Below are 23,621 nucleotides of genomic sequence, written 5' to 3' on the forward strand. Positions count from 1 at the left end.
TCAGCATTTGCCATAAAATAGCGAGCAATTTGTTACAAAACCATACAAATTATATATCACTGTAATCACAAAACTTCAATCTATTTCAGTATTGTAACGGAATTTTAAATTATGTCTTTATTTTCGAGAAAACTTAGTCCAAACATAAGAAATATTTTGTTGATGTTTGACCATCAAAATCTTAAAAATAAAGAAGTTGTCTAAAAATGTGCTACAATACGGATATGGTATAATCCTTTATCTTTAATTTCCTTCTTCATTTGTGTAAAAATACCTGGCCAGTTTTACATAAAACGTTAAATACCGAACGCTTAGTTTGCTACTTTTTCAGACTACTGAAATAGACTCTTACTACTTTACTTTAAATGAAGATTTTTGTGAATATCAACTTTTTTCGCGCGAACATATGTTATCTTCTGAAGGGGGCTCGAACTAGGCCTTTTAAAACGATGAAACTGAGCGATAAATCGCTAAACTTGGCAACACCAGCACCACAACCGTTGTTGCGTTCAACTGGTAAAGCGACCGTCCACCAAATTCTTACCAACAAACGTTGTTCGTTGCGCCGCGCTCGCGACAAGTTATAAAACTTCGCCGGGTTAATGTTTTCTTATCTCCCTAGTTGCGAACGAGCTTATATTTATCCCGTAAAAACCCCCTATGTTTGTATCGACCGTACCTCCATACAAACAAATCGTAACGAAGAACTAAAATCAGTATGAAAAGAATCTTTACCGAGTTATATATCAGTTCACGTGGACCGTTTTCGAAAAACCAGAATTAAAGGACTCCAGATCGCATTTCGAAAAGACAGGGTTGGTTTTTGATGGTTGATTTAGTGTTGTGTAGGATTTGAACGGGTCGATATTAAAGTCGACCATGAAGTACCATACGCTGGGGTCGAGTAACGTCGCCAATGAAGGAAGAAAGGCCACTTTTACGATTTATGCAGATATGGACATATCTCAGACTAAGGTAAATTCCACGGATTCCTGCGAGGAGTTGACTTTTTCGTTTTTTGGTTTGGCAGCGGGATGACGCGTTAAAGCCTTGTTTTGATTATTTTCATTTTATATTGATACAGTTTGTTTATAAATTAATATTGGCTTAAACATATACAAATTATAATTTTTTTTCTTACAGAGTAATAAGAGTAAAATTTAATTTTAATGTTGTCTTTTTTTTAATTGAAAAAAATATATTTTCTATATATTTTTTTTGGGGGGGGGGGTACTATTATAGAAGCGCTGCCTATCTTTTATCTATATACAGTTTGTTAAAATACTGTGACCTTTAAATATCAATCTATATTAATTTCTGTTGAATGATCTCTATAATATATCATTTATTAAAAATTGACATGTGTAAAAATGTCTAAACATAATATTTAATTTTCATGTAGACATATAGAGATCGACCCGATGGAAATTATCAACTATTATTATTTCAAAAGCCACTGTGACATCGTTTTTTTTTCTATTGTATATGTTTCTACAATATTTATACAGGAATTTCTAAATATTTGTTATTTTTGTGTAAAAAAGTTAACAGACAAATTTCCTAGTGGCTGTTTACTTAAAACATATTTGCTTAAAAACATAAAAATAGCGCTTCAAGGGGTATATGATCCCCCCTGTTATCAAAAATAGTATAATTAGTAAAAGAATAAGGTATATAAATTGTCTATTTCTGGATTATTTTGGATAAATACGTCTATCTAATCGTTAAATTACCTTTATATTGTCATTAGATAAAATGAACTTTGTCAATAATAATTATCTTAAATAATTAGATAACTATAGCTACCTAATAGAATAAGCCTAAAATATACTCTGTCCAACAAGGCAGGAAAGATTTTGACAGATGACATCCAGAAAATGACAGACACAACTGTCACTGTTACAGATCCTCTCGTAGGACAGGCTATACAAAGTAAATTTATTAATTAAATTTACTGTTTTTTATTATAGATTTTTTTTCATTAATTCTATGTAAAAAAATGTGTGGAGATAAAAAAAGTTTCTAGATTGATTTATATACAGGGTGAGTCTTAAATAAGTGTATATTTTCAGGGCTGGTAGATCTCGATAAAAGAAACTTATTTTCTCTTTACCGTTTTTCAAATTAGTCCGAAATAACCGGTATATTTTACTTTCAAAATAAAAAAAAAATATCTACTACCAATGTTGCCATTTTTTATATTTATTATTAGATATTCTGTTTTTAAGTAAAAATTAAAAACATTTCCAAAAATTTTTTCAGAAAATTCCAAATTTTTGAAGGTTTTTTTCTTGAAAAAAACCTCATAGGCATGACCGAAATATATATAACGCATGGGCGTTCAACCTGTACAGGATGTTCAACAAGTATATGACCAATAAGAATTCTATCTAAAAATATCTATCGATTTGATTATTGTCATCCATACTCGAAATTATTGCAATTTTCCAGTGCGAATCGTGTTTGAAAAAAGTCAGTAATATTGAGATTTTGGGCATCCCTGTATAACCAAATAATTTTATAAGTAAATGTAACATCCTGTTTTTTTTTGCACTTCTTCATATACGCCCTATATAAATTATTAAATTATTTTTGGACAAACAAAACAGGTATTAAATAAAACAACGTGCATCTTTTGATTTAAATATATACAGGGCGAGTCTTACATAAATGCAAATATTTTCAGGGCTGGTAGATCTCAATAAAAGAAACATATTTCCTCTTTGCAGTTTTTCAAATAAGTCCAAAATAACCGCCATATTTTACTTTGAAAATTTCCAAAAAAATACTTTTTTGCTTAAATTTTGAGAACCACTGGATCTTTTCTGGGTTTTCTTTTTTGTAAATTTAATCTACTACCTGAGTGTGTTGCCATATTTTGAAGATATTATGTTTTTAACTAAAAATTTAAAAAAATTCCAAATTTTTTTTAAAAAAATTCCACATTTTACAAAAAAAATTGCGAAAAAACCTCATAGACGTGACGACTGGGTTCTTATTTAAGACTCACCCTGTATAGTAAAATTATTAAATAGATATGTATTTACTTTTTTTTATATTTAATTATAGTAAATTATTTAAGCCAAGTACAGGAACCATCCTTTAATTGACAATGCCCAATAACCGGGTTAATTCTGTTAAGAAATGTATTTATTATTTCTATGGGATTAAATATTTCCTTTGTTTTATTCGTGTAGAAATACCAACTCTTGCTGTAAATTATAATATAGCACTTTTATTTTCACACAGATTATATGCAATAATTAAGGAAGTGATTAAATCAAATTGTTAGTTGTTACGTGCGTACGATTTTAGAGAGTTCATAGTTATAGTTGTTATTAAAAGGTCCATGAAATTAATGTTTTTATTTTTTCAATTCTGAAAATTGTTTTATTATGCTAATTGGGTACTACTGGGTTTCAAGAATAACGTTTTCCGTGAAATTTTTGAGCACTGAATTGTATTTATTTTTTAATTGTCATTTATTTTTATTGTTTGTTATAAATATCTTAATAATTGTTGTAAGAGGAAAAACTTGTTTATTACTGACATTTTGAAAAAAACGAAACGGTATGGAAATTTGGAAAAATGTAAACGGAATTAACCATTTTAGAACAAGCAAAATTTTTTATGAAGAATGCATTTTTCTCAAAATATCAACAATAAAAAAGTTTTTCCTGTTGTAAAAACAATCCGGGGACATACTGTATATCATGTAACAGAAAAGGCTGAAATTAAAAAAAACTCTCTTATTTTGTTAGACAGAAAACTACAAAAAAATCTTATAAATATATGTGTCTCCAAAAAATCCTATATGGGTATTTCGCCATTGCACTGCAAGAAAATCTACAAAATAAAATAGTTGTTTAAAAAAAAACAGTTTTAAACCCAAACGGAAACTACTTGTCAGAAGTTATATTTACAGATATACAAATTTACCTAACAAAGAAAAAAATTCTTAACGTTTCGGAAAGTTTATCTCTTTCCGTCGTCGGAAGCAAAAAAATACAAAGAATAAAGAAAAAACTATTTAAAATATTTCAATTCAACTAATCGAGAACACTTTAGTTTTTTAAAACAGGTACGTCTACAAGAAACCGTTGACGTTCTGTTAAAATGACATTATATCAAGTTAAAATTCAAATTTAACAATTACTACCTGATAACAATTACTTAATAAGGTAAAACCAAAAAGCCCCAAACTTTCTGTATGATTATTTTTAAATTTTACGTATGTTATGTTTATTTATGTTATCTTCTTCTTCTTCTTTTTTTGGAAGGCGTATCGCCTGTTTAGTTCCGGTTTCCTCCTCGTCTAAGCAACTCTTGCGAGGTTGACTGCCAACTGTCTTGCCAACGTTTAGGTGGTTGTCCAGTAGGTCTTCTGCCATGGGGTACGTTGTTGCGAATTATTATGGCCATTCTGTCGGGACCCATTCTATTGACATGCTGGTTCCTCTTCTTCTCTGCCTTATCCATCTGACAACGTCGTTTGTTTGGCACTTTTCTCTTATGTCTACATTTCTCTGTCTGTCCCTCAATGTGTATCCAGTTATCATTCAAGGTCTTCATTTCAGTAGTTCGTAGGATTCTCTTTGTTACTGATGTTTCATCTCTGGTTTCCGCACCATATGTCATCACTGGTCGTATGCAGGTTTTGTATATTCTTGACTTACATTCTGTACTCAAATGTTTGTTTTTCCATATGGGATATTTAAGATGTCCTGATATTGCGGCAGCTTTATTGGCTTGTTTCCTATAGTTTTGTTTTTTATTTCCTTGTTTCAATAGTTTTGTTTTTTATTACCAATTTGCACCGTAGAGGCTCCTTTGTAATGGTCATGCATTTGTCTTATTTGTGGAAATTTGCATGTTAAGTTTTTCTGCCTGTCTGTTAAAAGCTTGTAGCATTCTTTGGAGGTCGTCCTCTGACTCTGCAATAAGTATTGCGTCATCGGCATAGCATAATATGTTTACTTTATGCATTCCCATTCGATATCCTAATACAGTATTCTTGACGGTTTTTATTACTTGATCCATGATTCTGTTGAATAACAGAGGGCTGAGGCTGTCGCCTTGGCGAATACCAGTTGTAGTTCGAAGATGATGCGTTAAGGTAAAGTTTGTTCTTATTTGGGTTGTTGTGTTTGTGTTTAAGTTCTTGATAAGTTCTGTGAGTTCTTTCGAGACATTACTGCTTTCCAAGATGGTGATGATGTCTTTTAGTTGGACTCTGTAAAAGGCCTTTGTTAAATCTATAAAACATAGATTTATGTTATGTTCTTTAAAATCAAAGAAGCAATTGACATACATTACTAACATCTACAGATGCATGAGCAATACATTTATTTTTCATAGATTGTATTAAAAATGCCTCTTTTATTTTTATTTTAGAGGCTATCGCTTCTTTCATTATAATTTTGGCCTTATTAAAATTTATTCTGTGTCCTGTGGGTTAAAAAAGATATATGTGTGGGTTGATTCTTTGCACATCGAGAATAATTAAAATAATGAAAGATCCAGAAAGAATCAATTGACATGATAAAAAATTTTATAGGCTGTTTATGACTTAACCACAGACTTAATTCCATTAGTAACTAAAACTAACAATTACTAACAAAAAGATTGTCAACACTCTGTACATTACTTTTCAGAATTAATTCTTGTGTTGACTATTAAGCCAGAGAAACAAACTTCACTGAGAAATTTTATCGCTTCTTTAAATGTATACTGGGATATCCAAAATTGCTCGTCTATTTTAAATATTTTTTTACGTAAAAACTTTCTTATTTCAAATGCAACACTCTGTAAAACCATTTATGTATATATTCTTGACACATACTGTTATAAGAACTATTATTATTGGAACCAGGTATCTATTAACGTATTAATTTCCAGACATATCACAAAAAATGGCAACGAGTTACGCAAAGGAATTCCGTTTTAATTAACTATAAAATATGGCGGGCCGCGGAGGTTTGTTTACATTCTCCTAACATCTAAATTGAATCGGAAATATGTAGCAATTACCCAAGTATTTAATAATTATTTGAACAGCTGACTGAGAGAATAAATACGAACAGCTGACGAATTCCACTTAGCATTGGCAATATATCGGGTAATAAGGTAGAGAGACCATTTATTATAATAAGGTTCTTATTATATTATGATTCGGTTTTCGAGTAATTCCAGTAATCGATCATTAATTTATGAGGGGTCACTGATCCACACTTAACGGAAATATTTTCTTCTTTACGTTATGTCGAAAACCAGTAATAATTTTACAATAAAAATGTACGATGAATTCAGAATTCAGTGAAAAATTCGATGTGGCTAAACAAGTTTTGAATTTATTAATGAACCCATAGCAATACAATACCAGCTTCTATAAATACATTTCAAATTTCAAATTATATATATTTTATTCTTATTTTGACTAAAATTTCATTTTTTAATTTTGTAGCTCCATACATAGTTGGAAGTAAATTTTGACAATAGTATCTTTAAGGGTACACTCAAGCATTTTTCTATTCTTCTAATAGATTTCCAGAAATCTCTTATCAATATAAGATACTGAATAGTAACTAATTTGTTTGAAATTCTCTTAAAAATGACTTAGAACTCATTCTTAATTATACCTATAGTATTTGTAAAAACGATAGTCAAAATGACTAGTTATGTTTCTTTTATATTATACTAGCGTGTACCAGTGACTTCGTTCGCGTCGAATTAATCATTTGTAATGGTGGTGATAAAGCAAAGCAAGAATTTCCATTAACATACAAACTGGATAAAATTTTCTCCCATTTATGTCAGCATGAGAAAAAACAATATGGCGTTATTATTATATAACTTGGTAATATTTGAGGGGTATTTTCATCTCGTTGGAATTTGACTTTCGAAAAATCCGTTTGCCAAAAATAAGCTTTTTACGTCAAGCAGTTTAAGAAGAATCGTGGTTAAGAAATTACCCAACTTTTTGGAACACCCTGTATGATTTTTTAAAAAATTTCAAAATATGTAAAAAAAAACAAATAAATTATGCTTGTCCAAGCGTTTTCCCGAAAGACTAACCGTTTTTTAAATAACAAATATTGTAATATTTGAGGGGCGTTTTCACCCTCTTGGAATTTGAGATTCGAGAAACCCCTTCTTATCGAACCTCTACACCCTAAAGTCAATCTGTTTTCCAAAAATCAGCTTTTTACGTCAAGCGCTTTAAGCAGGATCGTGATTAATCAATGACCAGATTTCTCGAAACACCCTGTATACATTTTTAAAAAAATCTTAAAATATGTAAAAAAACAAAATAAAATATACGTGTTTAAGCGTTTTTTCGGTAACTTGACCGTTTTTTAAATAAAAAATATTGTAATATTTGAGGGGTGTTTTCACCCCCTTGGAACTGAAATTTCGAAAAATCCCTTCTTATCGAACCTCTACACCCTAGAATCAATCTGTATGGCAAAATTGAGCTTCTTACGTTGAGTGGTTTGAGCAGGATCGTGATTAATCAGTATGTCAGTCACTTAAGGATTTTATATATTGGTATAGATTTTTTATACATTTTAGATTATCTACAAATTATAATTTACAGCGTTATTACTACTGTCTTGCAAATTTTGCAGCCCAATTACGTGCACCAAGCTAACTGCTTTCATTTTATCAAGGCTTAAAAGTTTCAAACAACTGGTGCACAGTTCAACGAAAATAAGCATTGAAAAAAAGCCTATTGTGATTGGCCAACAAAGGGGCACATCTGGTTAAGAAGTGTTTCCCTCTTTAGAATAATTTACTTGCTTTACCGGTCTCTCAAGGAAGGCTTGTTTATTGATTTTACTAAGTATAATCCCTTAGTAGTTTTTCCATTATTTTGTCTTTATTTCTTGTTAATTTTGCTTAATTTTCAAAATTGTACTTGCCTAAAAAATCGTTGATGTTTAATAAGAAAGTTATGTTTTAAATCAGAAGAAGAAGAAGAAGACATTGGGATATCAGTAAACATTTTTAAAGGCTTTTGTAGCTTAAAAAACAAAGGGTTTCTTTATCGATTTATAAGGCCATAAGGAATTTTACAAGTCGTGACATCTTTACTTGTTTATGTCGATTTTTACAGGAAGCTACGTAGTAGGTAGAGTCTATGGTATATTCACGCTCACGCTCAAATCGTGAGATGCATTATAAATTCCTATTATAGGAAGTATATATGAATATTTTATACGGGGAAATATTGTAAGTATTCTGCCTATAGTGTCTATAGTGTCCATAGTAACATAAAATTATTAAGGTTTTGCCGAGGAATCCATCTTGAAATAATGAATAGATAAAACATATTAATTAAAGTAAGATGCAAACTGGTAGTAGAAAACAAAATTATTGAGCAAGTATCATAGTTCAGATGCAGGTAGGAATATATATGACGTACTACCTTGATCAACACCTTAAAACTAACAGATCGACTAGATCTCAAATAAGTAAAAGAAGACGAAGAAGAAGATAAAACATAACATTTGAAAATACAAGATTTTTTAGAGGAGAAAAAAGTTCTCGAATTGATGACCCAAAAAAAAATGGATAGCATTATTATGATATTGAATACATCGAAAAAAGCTTCTTTCCCAAATGAGTTTTGACTGTATATACCAAATATTGGGTAATATTTGTTTTAGAATGATTATTTTTAAAGAGGACACCATCCTAAAATGTAAAACATAAAATTATATGTCTATATATCTTCTCTGTCAATATTATATCTAAACTTTGAATAAGAATATAATAATTAAAGCGTTTTAAGCTTGTTTCATATAGACGCGAATTGCGAATTGCGAAAAGCGATTCGCCAAAAAATATTCGCAAAATTTGGACCTATTTCATACAGTCGCGAATTTTTAGGGACATTTCATTTTTGCTCCACTGAAAGTTACCAAAAAAAATCCTAACTTGAGATAACTTAATTTCTTTATACATATTTATTTGTGTTTACGATCTTTATTTTATATTTTATAGCATACAATATGAGTTTAAATTTGTTTAATGATTATGAATATCGATTACGATTGTGGGATTGGAACAGAATAAGGCGCAAAATTGCCATTTACTTATTGTTAAAACGTAGAAGAGAAAGGGTTTATAGCACAGGTTTATAGGTCATTTATGGGTCATTTGGGACCTGTGAAATATTCAAATTTCGTAAGCAACAAGGTGCTTATCGCAATTTAATTCAAGAAATAAGGACAAAAGATGAGAAAAAATTTAGGAATTTTCACAGATTGTATCTAAAGGAGTTTGATAACTTGGTTGAAGTTGAAAAATTGTCACCATATATATCAAAAACATATTATGCACGAGAACCCATTTCAACTAGAGAAATGCTTTTAGTTACTTAGCGGCAGCGTCGTCAAAATAATCGATAACCGGATCACAACACCATTCTGCTCAAAGGCGGACATTAAAATCGCGCGAATATTCGCAAAAAGTTGAAAATACTTTAACTTTCCCGCCCCCCAAATTTTAAATCTTGCGAATCGCCAAAATCTTAAAATTTCTGACAGCGCCGCCATGATCAGTAAAATTGAACCAATGCGAGTAGTTTCGCAAAATCGCGATTCGCGAATCGCGTCTACGTGAACAAGGCTTACACACTTACGGTGTTGTGTGGCCTGTGGAATGCGGAAGGATACTCAATTTGTTGTTATCTAAACTCGACATCGTTAATACCACTCTGAGGCTTTGATTTAAATAATTGGACAATAGATCGTATGTGATTGATGGTTTGGAAAAAGTTTATTAGAAAGGCTTACCTTGTGTTTGTTAATTTAGGATTTTTTATGGGCAGAATTTCTATACCACTAAAATAGATATTGTTTTTTTTGAATAGTTAGACATGATATGCAGCTCCGAAAAAATAAAAGTCAATAACACTCTCCAAGTCTTTTAGTATTAAAGTGTCGTCCAATCCGTGGTGTAGGATAAGGTTGTATTGTATCACCCATAATATTTAACATACCGGGGGCGTCTCAAAAGTGGCTCACCCCTATATATTCATATGACATAAATTAGGATTGTTTTCGGTCACTTCCTGTTTCACCGGAAAAGACTACAACTTTTGATTTTTAAATGGCACCCTCGGTATTGTTTTACTTTATTCGATAATTGTTATTAATAATTAATATAATAATGCGTTATTTGATAATTCGTGTGGTATCAAATTATTTGTAAAAAAATGCCTTTTCCAAATTTGCTAATGAGCCACCCTCGTTCAATTTTAAAAAATTGAGATATGATTAAAAATACGATTTGGGTATCTTTTAACCGACCAGGATAAGACACTAAAAACACTAGACGATCCAATCTATTTTTCCAAGGCTCCTTGATTAAGAATTAGTGTTTTTAACACACCCATGGCACTCTAGATTGAAATTTAAAATACAATTTTTTATTAAGCGAGAATGTAAGAAGTTGACATATGACGTCATTCTATATAGAATATCATTATTTTCTATCGAATAAAATAAAAAAAAATACCGAGGGTGCCATTTAATATTTAAAAGTTGTAGTTATTTACGGCGAAACAGGAAGGGACCGAAAACAATTGAATACGTCAATCAATCCTGATTTATGTCATATACTAACGTAACAAGTCTCGTTATTTTATCTGAAAAAATAAAAAAAGTAATAGGGGTGAGCCACTTTTGAGACGCACCCGGTATAATGAGAAGGGTCTTACGGACCTGGCGATTCGGACTAACGATAGATGGAAAAAAGATCATAAACCCTTCTGTGCCTTAGCTATTCCGACAATACTTTAATTTTTGCTTGTTTAGACTGTTCAGACTGCCTTCTTAGGTATTTGAACCAATTCTTGGTTCAAATTGGTTGATGGTTGATGACGTTCTAAATAACCTGCAGTGTGATTCTGTAAACATATATCCTGTCTAGTGACTCATCAATCGTATACAAATAACATAGGCTAGGCAAGAAATTTCTTGCTACGGAGCTTACAGAATCCCACTGCTGATTTATTTACAGTGACTCAGATAAGCTTACATACTGATTCAGATTTAAAATTTAAATTGTTTTTTACTGCATAATAAAACTACATGAACAAAAATAATGCATATTTATTATTAACAATGTTTCTTATCCAATTCTCCATACACGTTGGATTTTATTTAAGTTACTCAGTACGATAGACACTGCCACTGCCAAATGACTTGCTTATTTTTGACCATCTGCATCCATGCGTGAGATTTGACTGCATGAATACAAGTTGTATTTAAAAGAAGTCGTTTAATATATGTTTTATTTTTATTGTATTCTTTTAATAAGATGAAGCCTTATATGAATTCCTATCGATGTTGTAATCTTTAAATGCGGAGTGAACGACCTTTGGTAAAAATGTCGTAGACGCATCGTTTTTATTCTTTATTGACAATGTGCGAAAGTATGCTTTTAGCAGGAAACGAACTTCATATTGTTTAGTACAGTAAGGAAATATTATCAGAGATTAATAAAAGAATAAATTTTGTTTCGGCTGTTACATTCACATTATAAAATTGAGTAGTGAAAGTACCCAAGTAGCATTCTTGGACACATTTTGGGTAATGTTTCTAATAATTGTGTCTGTTTCTTGATACAAAATGGAAATGGTATGGGAGCCGTTTCCTGATATTTTTCGATGCGGAATCAAAACTTTTAGAGGAACTGTTTCGAAACATTCTCTGCAATTTGTGTCCAAGATGTTCCCGTTTTCAGCAACCACTCTTTCTAAATGTGAAGAAACAAAATACCATACTAAAATAATCTATGTCTGTGTGTGGATTTCAAAATGAAAACAACCATCAACAATGTCGACCTCCGCCATAATTTTTTTGTCTTAAAATCTTTGTTTTTAGGTTTTCTCGAACAAAAAATGTCTGATAAAATCAAATTCATCGTTTTAATTGATAATGTACTTTCATATTTCTAATGCCTCTTCTATGTATCATTATTTGTTGCTACAATTTTTTTTTGTTTGAGATATATATTTTTATTTCTATTATCACGGTTCTGAAAATAAAAATATATAAATCAATGTAAGTAGAACGCGTTCTTATGAGTTTAAAAGCTCAACAGCCAATAAAAAACATATATTTTTAGTTAAAAACGCTATCACTAGCCAACATGGTGGAATTTTAATTCATTATTTTATAAAATTGACATGAGTCGGACACAAATCATCTACATTATATCATATTTGTGTCTAAAATGAGAGAAACTCGTGTTTCGAAAATGAATCGACAATAAATGGAAACCTTGCTTCCAAAATGTTTCGATTTAGCGCTATCTGTGTAGAAATTTCGAACTAGTCACCTGTCAACAACGCCAATCAAAACTTCTGGTCAAAATAATTAAAACATTTTTATTTACTTATTATAACACAAAATATGTATTCCATTGTGGAAAAAAGAGAAAAAAAACGTTTGCTGGTAACATTTTTCTTCAGTCTCCTGTTGGGTATCGGTAGTGGCTGTTATTACATTTATCCCTAAAACAAATCATCTCTGTAATGCGTATAATTATAAAATCGTATAAGAAAAATATCTGTATTTGTCCTTACCATATGTCCTTTCTTCTTTTTTAATTATAGTGCTATAAAAACTTGAACAATGTTTAAATTAATAATGCAAAAACTGCAGAACAAAATCCAAACATAAAGCAAGGTTATGTTCTCATATTTGACAGAATATCAAATCAATTATGGAAACATTTCAGGTACAAAACGGGTACGAAATCTGTAAACGTGAACCACATCTGTTTCTTAAAAGTTTCGAAAAATTTGTGACACTAAGATCTTTATTGTTATAGCTTATGTAGCGAAACCATATTTTGGTAAAATGTTTCGAAACAAAAAGCAATTTATGTTAGGAAGCATATATTCAAAAATGTGACGAAACTGTTTCGCAATGATTCTCAGCAGAGATTTTGTTTCGATTTTGTGTCTAAAAATGCTACTTGGGTATTAGAAAATTCTGTAATAAATACAAATTAATACAGTTCAATTTGTTAATGGCTGAATAATCTGATTCCTGACACAGAAAATTTATCAGTTTTCTCTACCTTAAAATACGTTATAATTTGACGTTTTCGAAAAAAACAGCTTTTATCATTATTTTCAGACAATAATTTAGATAATTAGATTTTTATAATTATATATCATATTCTCTCCATTCATTTTTGACCATATCGACAGTTAAAATACTGCTAGTAAAAAGTGGACCACCCTGTCCATTACTTACTACTATCGTGTAAATTAACAATAAATTGAATGAGTTGCAGAAAAAAAACGAGCTAAATTATCTGTTTCTTATGTATTGGTATCATCAAGTAGGTGATTTGATTTTCTCCTTCGATTCTTTTGTGGTCAAGCTGGGAAATTCCCATTACCCATTGAACTTTATAAACAATAAAAGAGACGTAAGAAATCGAACACAAACGAGGATTTATTTATTGAAATACCGACGACAGACGCTGTTGCGGTTTCTATGACATAGATCGCTCGCATGTTGTACTGTAATAGTAACTAAATATGGCGGAGAACCCATCATGTAGGCGTAATATATGAACGTAGTAATTATGATCTCATGTCGCAATGTTTTGTAATTCTATAGTATATTTACTTTATTTCTTTTTATTGCAGAACTTTGAGATTAAATTAGATTTTTTAGGTGCGTTTTAGTATAAATTAGTGGTTTCAATTACACTTTATGCTTTTCAGTTTACGTTCATTCACAACATGCCCTAGACACTCAATGGTAATTTTATAGAACTCCAAATTTAGTTTCTTCCGCATCGCCAGACGGCGCAAGAGACATTAAAGTACAGGTTTCTAATTTATATATGAAGATGACAGTCCCTATGTTGACTATTGTCTGTGGTCTAGTTTTTGTCTAGTTGACATGTTGACAAAATGTTGGTGATCCGTCAAATTATTTTTAAATCATTATTTTGATCATTATTTAAATAATTATTAATTCAGATATTCCTGATTTATCGGAAAGTTCGGTGATTGCAGTGATTTGTGTTTGTAGTTTGTGTTTTTATTAGTTTGTGCATTCTGATATTTAGAGTCGATCATCATTTTCGTGTTAGATACTAAACTTTTTTATTAAAGTCATTCTGACATTTTAGAAATGATAAATTAATGAATCAAATAAAAAAAAATAGTTTAATCATAAATAAGTAAGTACATAGTTGGTAATATATAGTATTTTTTTTTGTAACAGTTAATTAGTAGTTAAGTTAGTAGATTTGTTAAATCAAAAAATAGGCGCTATGTGCTCTATTGTTGGTGTTTAAAATGTATGTGTATATTTTAATTTTGTTTTAATTATGTTACACTTCTAATGATCTAATAAAACATAAAATGGGCAATAAAAAAGTCTATATTTATTATTTTATATTTTACAAGGAGTAATTTTGAGCTTGAATAACGTTACCGTTTTAGTTAGCGTTAGTAAGTAACGGAACGCTAAAATTATGTTATGCCAAAACTCTCCATTAGTTTCTTCCGGATCACCAGGTGGCTTTAAATGACGGACCCATTTGTTTTATATCAGTGTCCAATCTATCTCTAGTACATGACATTAGTCTATGATTCACAATGTTTAAAAAACAATTAAAATTAATAGAATATCCTAGTGTTAGTCAGTTGTATCCATAGAGTAAGCCTAATGTTTAGCTTATAAAACTTTGAATAAGAAGACTAAGGAAGGAGCATAATGCTATCCATGTATTCATGCATGGCGGGCGGAAAAAGCACCATAAAAGCACTCTAGGGTGGGGATCCTTGACAGTTCTGTTTGACGATTCATTTGACACATTTGAATTTGATTTGAAATTTTGTGGATTTGTCAGTCTTTACGGAGCTTATTTTATGTTATTTATTATTTATTCTACTACTGATAGTTGTATAAAGGTAGTAAATCTAGATGGAAATTGTGGCAGAACTTAAATTAACAGTGACACTATCGCGATTTATCGAAAAAGACTCTAAAATAGTTGGTTGTGTAGCGTGCGGTAGATCTCGGCAAAAATCGGGTGAAATAATGGAACAACGTTTCGCTAGTAAGTGACTATATAATATATATACGTGTAGTAAACCGATCATTTATCAAATTCACTTAAATTAACTAAATTATATATTTTTCTTGCATTTTAGCTTTTATTTATTACTTGTCAAAGATTAGATGTCAAAGAATTTAGATACGTTAATTTGACTTACCTCCTTCAGTAGCGTATCGGATGTTTGTGTTAATAAATACTCATTATAACTTATCTATTTTTATTAGAATTATATATTTTTATAACAATTTTAATAACTACCAACATTTATTCACAACGTAAAATAAAACAACAAATTATTGAGTCTACCTCACGTCTACCCTACATCATAGTTTTACATTTTTTAAAAAAAATTAGAACGACACTGATAAACCGGAATTTAAGTCGGCCATATTTGAGGCCCATCGCGGTGTACCTAAGATTTTTGATATGCTCCTTCCTTAGTCTTCTTATTCAAAGTTATAAAACATTCAACTTTTGATTTCCAACCACAATTTTTCTTGGCGGAAGATAATCAAAGGCCAAAATGACATTTCTCGCAAATTTTGAAGTATAATTAGCAGAAAAGTCAAAGTTTGGTAACTTTTTCTACTAATTGAACAAGTCTACTAATCATTTTGACGTTACGAAAGCTTACATTGAAATTAAAGGAACAAACTTCTCCTCTAATTGGAACCACTAATTTAGGCCACTAATTGCAAGGTTCTGAATAAAGCTTAAGAAGTATGAATAGTTAAAGTATAAAATATTTAGATGATGGTCTTTAAAAGTTAAAGTCACTAGAAACACTCTATAATTAATAATCCTCCAATGGATTAATCTCCATTGCGAATTAAATTTACAATTTTATAAATTATAATGTAAGATTTAACTGACAATAAGATTTATTGGAAACATGATTTTTAATATAAACATAGCAATTATTATTGTTAAGATTTGCAGTAAAGGTTAAAAAATTCACTTTATGTCGATATTTATTAAGGTTAACTTACTAATAAAAATGTAAATATCAAATATATAGATGCAAATTGGATTGACACAGCTTGTTAAAACTAATAATAAGCTAGAGAAAAAAAAACAGAACAAAAAAAAAGACCAAGGTGATATTGAGACTTTCTGCGCAAATATACATAATAGCGCCAAAAACCTAAAAGGCTCATGGCTTGATTGGTTATCTTTCTCCATTTGTTTCTGTCTTTCGCCTTTATTCTCCACCCATCCACTCTTATCCTTCTCAAGTCCTCTTCAACATCCTTTTCCATCTGGTTTTTGGTCTACCCCCACTCTTTCCACCTATTTCACGTTTCATTATCATACTAGAAACTCTTGCTTCAGCCATTCTTTCAATGTATCCCAGCCATCTCAATCTTTGTGCTCTTGCTACTCCCGTTAATTCCTCATTTGTTCTTCTGGTCCATATGTTGTCTATCTTCTTTCTTCCAAAAATCTTCCTCAGTATTTTCCTTTCCCAAATCTCTAGCTTCGAACTTTCCGTTGCATTGAACGTCCACGTTTCACATGCATACAGCACTATTGGTCGTATCATTGTTTGGTATATTCTGATTTTTTAAACTTCTAGAGATGTTCTTACTCGTAATTAATCTGCGCAAATACAGACAAATAATATTTTTCTGTCATCACTAGTTAATAATCTTATGGGGTTAATGGCAGGATTTCCTCGCAATAAAACTGTTGATCCACACATAGTTAAGGTACCATTTTGTGGGAGCTCGTTTTTTTGATGCTATAGTTCCATCTTTGATTAAGGCATTTACTTGTTTTTTTTTTTTGGTTCTGAGGTAACTACTACTGTATAATTTGAATTGTCGATCTTTCAAGTTCTTTTCAGTAGGTATTCATCCCATTGCTCATTGATGGTTTTAATTCTTTAGTTGATTGAATTTTCCGTCGATGCGTATGCTATTTTTGGTAATTAAACATAATATACATTATAGATTCGTATTATTATTGTAAAGGAAGTATTTGATTTGCTAATATAGATAAATCACAATAACTTAATCATTACCTTTGCAAGGTCAAGGCATAACCTAACATGTAAACTTGAAATTACCGGATTAAATGGCTTTTATGAGGTTTACGTGATATTAATATTTAATGTGTAAATAATACCGCGTAAACAAATGAATTTGTTGTAGGTGGAGTCTTAACCTTGGCACAAATGCAGGGTAAACCCCAAATGTTTGTTTTGCATTATCTATCAGGAAAACATTAGTACATATTACTTTACTCAATGTCTAAAAAGTATAAAAATAGCAATATTTTTACTTTTTAAATATACAGGTTATAAGAATTTAGATATGTTTTAGTATATAAAACAATATACACCAGAATTAGTTGGTCATATATGTAGTTCTTTGTGAATGGCTTGACATTGCTTAATACAAAGAACCTCAAATTTTCGAGGCTATCATACTGATAACATAAAACATGTTCTGCTGCTTTCTTTCTCTCTTCTAATTGACAGTCTTTCTGTTTTTATTTATCAAGTCTGTTCAATGTTCTGCTACGATATTTTTGGCCTGTCCCTGCTCTGGTGATTTTTCTACCATTCCAGAGATTTGTTGACCTGTTTTGTTACCGTTCTTGTAACTGCATTTGTTAACAAGAGTTAACAAAACAGAAATATTTGAAATACGTATCAAAATTTTAAATGTTGTTTTTAAAGCAGAAATTTTGGAAATATGTATGCTCTCATTTTCCAGCGCTTAAAAAGATTTCGGGCTCGCACATTATTACGACTGATTTCTCTTTTATTGACTCTCGTCTGAAAATGGTAACGTTGAATGTAATGAAAGTTTTGATAGATGTAGCAACAGCTTCAAAAGAATTCGATGATCTCAATCAGTGAACGTGCATTTTTATAAGCGTCCTAATTCATGAACAATGAATAAAGACCATTATCTACAACTTTACTCTCGAGTACTATTTATTAGCAATTGTATATTATGAGTGATTTTTTCTTTTTTTAATGTACATAATATTGTTGTTTTTGGAACACTGGTTTATCCTGTATAGCATCACATGCTCATCAAGTCATTTTTGTTTATTATGCCTGTATTCCGTTTCTTACCTTGGTTATGGTTTTCTGTTATGTTTGAATGTCTTGCCAATCAACGTTTTGCAAAGTCAATTTAGCGCAATATGTTTAGTTTTTCTTGTTTTTTTAACAGCACATTTACGACGTATTTTTCAACATGAAATTTCCGGAAAATCAGCAAAATAAGACACTAATTTTTCCAGAATACACAAAAATACTTTTACTTTTGCTCTGAACGCTCGTTTCGCTAATTATATCCACGTAGCTGGGTACGTCACCCGCCTTTGACGTCACTGCTACCTCAGCAGTAGAAGCCTATAAATATAAGTTACATTTATATTTTCTCATCTTTTTGTTAGTACTGTTCAACCAAACATATTAATAAACTGATCAAGTCTCTGTGTTGTTTTTTAAAAAGTAATTGTCCCGGTCACGAAAGAAAACTGGCGCAGTCGGTAGGATTTGCCAAGCCATCTAACAAAAATCGTAGTTGGTGCCCGTAACGCGGATTAAATTGGTAAAAACCCAAAAAACGGACGGATCGAGACAGTGAAAAGCAAGAAACAGCCCAAAGACACCGTTGGAACAGAGGACAAGCATCGCCGAAAGTCCAACACCTGGCAGAGGACAAGCATCGCCGAAACCAGCTTAGAATAAGGACCTGGTCGAGGACAAACATAGCCAACACCAGTTAGGTTAAGAAAAAACGAAAAACGAAGCAACGAAAAACGAAGCAACGAAAAACGAAAAATCACCCGAAAACCGAAAAATCACCCGAAAAACGAAATCATCACCCGAAAAACGAAATCATCAACGAAAATCATCCCCGAAAACATCGCACTCAATGAACATCGTAGCTAGACTCACCCTGTACATCTCTCTACTGTAAGTCGTATTTTTTATATTCTGCTTATTAATATCGTATTTTGCATTTACTTTTATTTTTATTTTTAAAACTATTTTCGTATTTTGCTTTTTTCTCATATATATCCATTTTCCATTTTATTTTTATTTTTTAATTTTTATTCGTAAAAAACGATTTGATTAAGTTTATTTTATGTCCGATTCAGATAGTGAAATCGAGGAAATAACTAATAAATTTAGGCTTCAAAATCTAAGTTCTAGACATTTTGAAAAAGATAGTTTTGAACAAAGTCTCAGATATAGAACTATTTCTGATTCAATTATTAACTCTGAACTAGAAAATATTTTAGATCAAGTAATGGCTACTTCAAATCAATCTCAAAATCAATCTCAAAATCCCTCTCAAATTAATTATTCATTTTTAAGATTATATATTGATACAATTCCAGTGTATGATGGCAATCCACATACTTTAAATATTTTTATTGATACGTGTCAAAGCTTAATAACAAATTTTTATAGAGAAGGAAACGATGGACATAATAATTTTATAATGCGTGCAATAATTGGAAGATTATCAGGCAGAGCATTGAGTTTAATTGGTTCACGTATTCATGAATTAAATTCATGGGATCAAATTAAAAACTTATTAAATCTTAGCTTTGGTGACCAACGAAATCTAGATTGTCTTGTTCAAGATTTGATTATCTTAAAACCTAATCGTAACGAAACTCCATATAATTTTGGAATGAGGTGTCAAGACGCACGTTCCTTAGTATTTTCAAAATTAAATATGTTAAGTCTAAACCCAGCTGAACACACTATAAAAATAGCAAATTATGAAGAACTAGCATTAAAAACTTTTATTAGAGGCTTAAGTGGTCAATTACAAAATAATATTCGCTTAAGAGACCCAAAAACTTTAGAAAAAGCTATGAGTTTGGTAATCGAAGAAGAAAATTTTCTTTATAGCCAAAATAAACAAAATTTGGTAAATAACAATCAAACTTTTCAACTGAATCAAAGATTTACACCTGTAGATAATCCTTTCAGTAAACCAATTAATTTCCAAAATAATAATTCCAATCTCTCTTTCCCAAAATTACAGAATAATAATCCTTTTCAGAATAATCCTTTTCTGAATAATCCTTTTCAGAGTAATCCATTTCAACAAAATAGTCAAAAACCTTTATTTTCACCTTATAATAATTTTAAAAATAATTCTCAACAAAATTTATTTAGACCTAATAATCAATCATTTAATAACAGACCAAATTCTAACCAATTTCCAATGAGATCAAATGTATTTCCAAGACCAACTTTTCAACCTTTTAATAGACAAATGAATTATCCTCAAAGGAGTAATTTTCAACAAAATTTTAATCAAAATCCAAAACCATTTTTCAAATCTAGTCAAGTTATAAAAAATCAAAATTTACAAAAACCAGAACCGATGGAAGTATCATCCGGTAGAAATGCAGTTATGCATCCCAAGCAAAATTTATTATTTTCTCAAAACATTAACCCAGTGACCCAGAATGATTATCCTAATGAAACCTTTGATTGTTCTCAATATTATTGCGAAGAATATCCAGACTATGCTGACCAAGAATATTATAATTATTATTGTAACAATGAAAATGCAAGTTCTAATAATTATATCTCGACGACATATGACACACAAGAATATAATGAACAATTGAATAATGAACAATTTAATAATGAGTGTTTGTTTCCCAATAATAACACAGACACAGATAATGTAAATTTTCCTTTGACTCCACCTATGAAGGAAATAACTTAATTAATATTAATGCACTTAACAGAAAAAATCTACCTCATATTTTTATTCCTGAACTTAATGCTAATTTCTTAATAGATACAGGTAGTTCAAAAAGTTTAATTTCTCCTAAATTAGTAAAACAATTTTATCCGAATTCTATATTTTTTGAAGATTTTCAAATTCAATCAGCTCATATGATATCCTATCATAATGAAGTTATTGTCATACCTATTTTTAATATTTTTAATGAAAATCAAAAACACAAATTTTATGTTTTTAAATTTAGTGACAAATATGATGGTATTATTGGTACAAATCTATTAGAGCAAATTAAAGCTATAATTGATATGAACCGTAAATTATTGATAACACCCCGTATAAAAATACCTATTATTTATGAATGTGACGATAGTACATATAATATAACAATTAATCCAAGATCGAAACAAATCGTTAAAATTCCCGTTAATATTGAAAAAGGTACAGTATTATTAAATTACACAAATTTTGGAAAATCTGTGGAAACACCAGAAGCAATTGTCAACGTAGAAAATTATTTTGCTTTAACAACAGTAACCAACAGCAACATAGTTCCTATCGAAATAACTTTTAACGAGCCTATGGAATGTGAAATATTGAATATCCAAGAAATAAACTGCTTAGAAAAAATGGAAATTGATGAACCACTATCCAATAATCAAGATAACATTTTAAAATCAAATTTAAAACAGTTACGCCTAGAACATTGTAACCAAGAAGAAAAAAAAGCAATTAGAGAACTTTGCTTTGAATACAGAGATATATTTTATTGTGAAAAAATACCCTTAACTTTTACGAACCAAATCCAGCACAAAATAAATCTAAAAAATGAAACACCAATATATACGAAGACATACAGATATCCAGAAGTCCATAAAGAAGAAGTACGTAACCAAATCAATAAAATGATGGATCAAGGTATTATTCAAGATTCTATATCACCATGGTCCAGCCCAATTTGGATAGTCCCGAAAAAACTGGACGCATCAGGAAAAAGAAAATGGCGATTAGTAGTGGACTACAGAAAATTAAATGAAGAAACAATAGATGACAAATATCCGCTACCTAATATATCTGATATATTAGACAAGTTAGGACGCAGCCAATATTTTACAACATTGGACTTAGCAAATGGATTTCACCAGATAGAAATGTGTTCCGAAGATATATGTAAAACGGCGTTTTCAACCGAAAATGGGCATTATGAATTTAAAAGAATGCCCTTTGGACTCAAAAATGCGCCCTCGACGTTTCAAAGAGTTATGGATAACGTCTTGAGAGGAATACAAAACGAAGAATGCCTAGTTTACCTAGATGACATCGTAATATTTAGTACATCATTACAAGAACACCTAGAAAGACTAAGAAAAGTGTTTGAACGATTAAGAAAAGCCAATTTCAAAGTACAGTTAGATAAAAGCGAATTTTTACGTAAAGAAGTAAATTATTTAGGACATGTCATAACGTCTCAAGGAGTAAAACCCAACCCTGACAAGATAGAAGCAATTAAAAAATTTCCAATACCTACTACACCTAAAGAAATAAAAAGTTTTCTCGGATTAGTGGGATATTATCGAAAATTTATTCAAAACTTTGCTAAAATTACGAAACCCTTAACAAAATGCCTAAAGAAAAATTCGAAGATTATTCATAATCAAGAATTTATTTCAGCTTTTAATACTTGTAAAAATTTATTAATTAACGCACCTATTTTACAATATCCAGATTTCAAAAAACCATTTATATTGACAACAGACGCTTCAAATGTGGCCTTAGGAGCAGTCTTATCTCAAGGACAAATAGGTTCTGATAAACCAATAGCTTTCGCTTCAAGGACATTAAATGAGACAGAAACACGGTATAGTACAATCGAAAAAGAATTACTTGCGATTGTATGGGCATGTAAATATTTCCGACCATATTTATTTGGACGAAAATTCACAATTTACACTGACCACCGACCATTGATATGGCTATTTAACTTGAAAGAACCAAATAGTAAATTAGTAAGATGGCGCTTAAAATTAGAAGAATTTGACTATGACATAATGTACAAAAAAGGAAAAATAAATACGAATGCAGACGCACTTTCTAGAATTCAAATAAATGCTCTAGAAAATGAATCGATGATAAATCACCCTGGAGACACAGAAGAACAAGGATTCGACCCTATTGATTATCTGAGAGACCTAGCAGAAAATGTTGACCGTGAAGAACAACCCTCAACAAGCCAAAAGAACACAGATAAAACTAAAGAAAAAGAAAAGATAAAAATTCTCCAAGATATACAAATTAGATCACCAAGAACTAGGAAAGAAGTTCAGAAAAAAGAGTTACAACAAGAAGAAGAACAAAAGCAAAAACATGAAGATATACAAGAAAAAGATCAAGAGGATTTAACTACACAACATTCTAACGTCATGGAAACTACCAATGATGGAATTTCAATATTGGAAGAGATTATAAATAATAAAACAAATCAAATATTACTTTTTCCACATCTTCATAATAAATTAATTGTGAATCAAGAAAACTATCAACATCATAAAATAATTAATGTCAAAATTCCCAAAACTAATAACTATAATTTAATATTTGAATTTTTAAGGGATTATACAGTGGAAAGTAAAACTTATCACATGTATTTTCATTTAGATGAATTTTATAAACAATTTAATAAAGTTTATCTTGAACGCTTCTCGGAGAAGGGACCAAAATTAATACGTTGCACTAAATTAATAAATACAGTAATAGATAAAGAAGAACAAATTTTAC

At 30.4% G+C, this 23,621-nt stretch overlaps 1 protein-coding gene across 1 annotated transcript in view; it reads left to right on the forward strand.

Annotated features, from left to right (window-relative positions):
• The first annotated feature begins 532 nt into the window (after positions 1-532).
• The window catches only part of LOC115885532, a 51,492-nt gene continuing 28,403 nt past the window's right edge, over positions 533-23,621 (forward strand). The window contains exon 1 of the mRNA XM_030904486.1: positions 533-975. Within this exon, the coding sequence (XP_030760346.1) occupies positions 880-975 (96 nt within the window). The 5' untranslated portion in view covers positions 533-879. The remainder of the gene's footprint in view (positions 976-23,621) is intronic.

Source organism: Sitophilus oryzae, unplaced genomic scaffold, assembly GCF_002938485.1.
Source record: "Sitophilus oryzae breed Bouriz unplaced genomic scaffold, Soryzae_2.0 scaffold_396_pilon_pilon, whole genome shotgun sequence".
Taxonomy (NCBI): Eukaryota; Metazoa; Arthropoda; class Insecta; order Coleoptera; family Curculionidae; genus Sitophilus; species Sitophilus oryzae.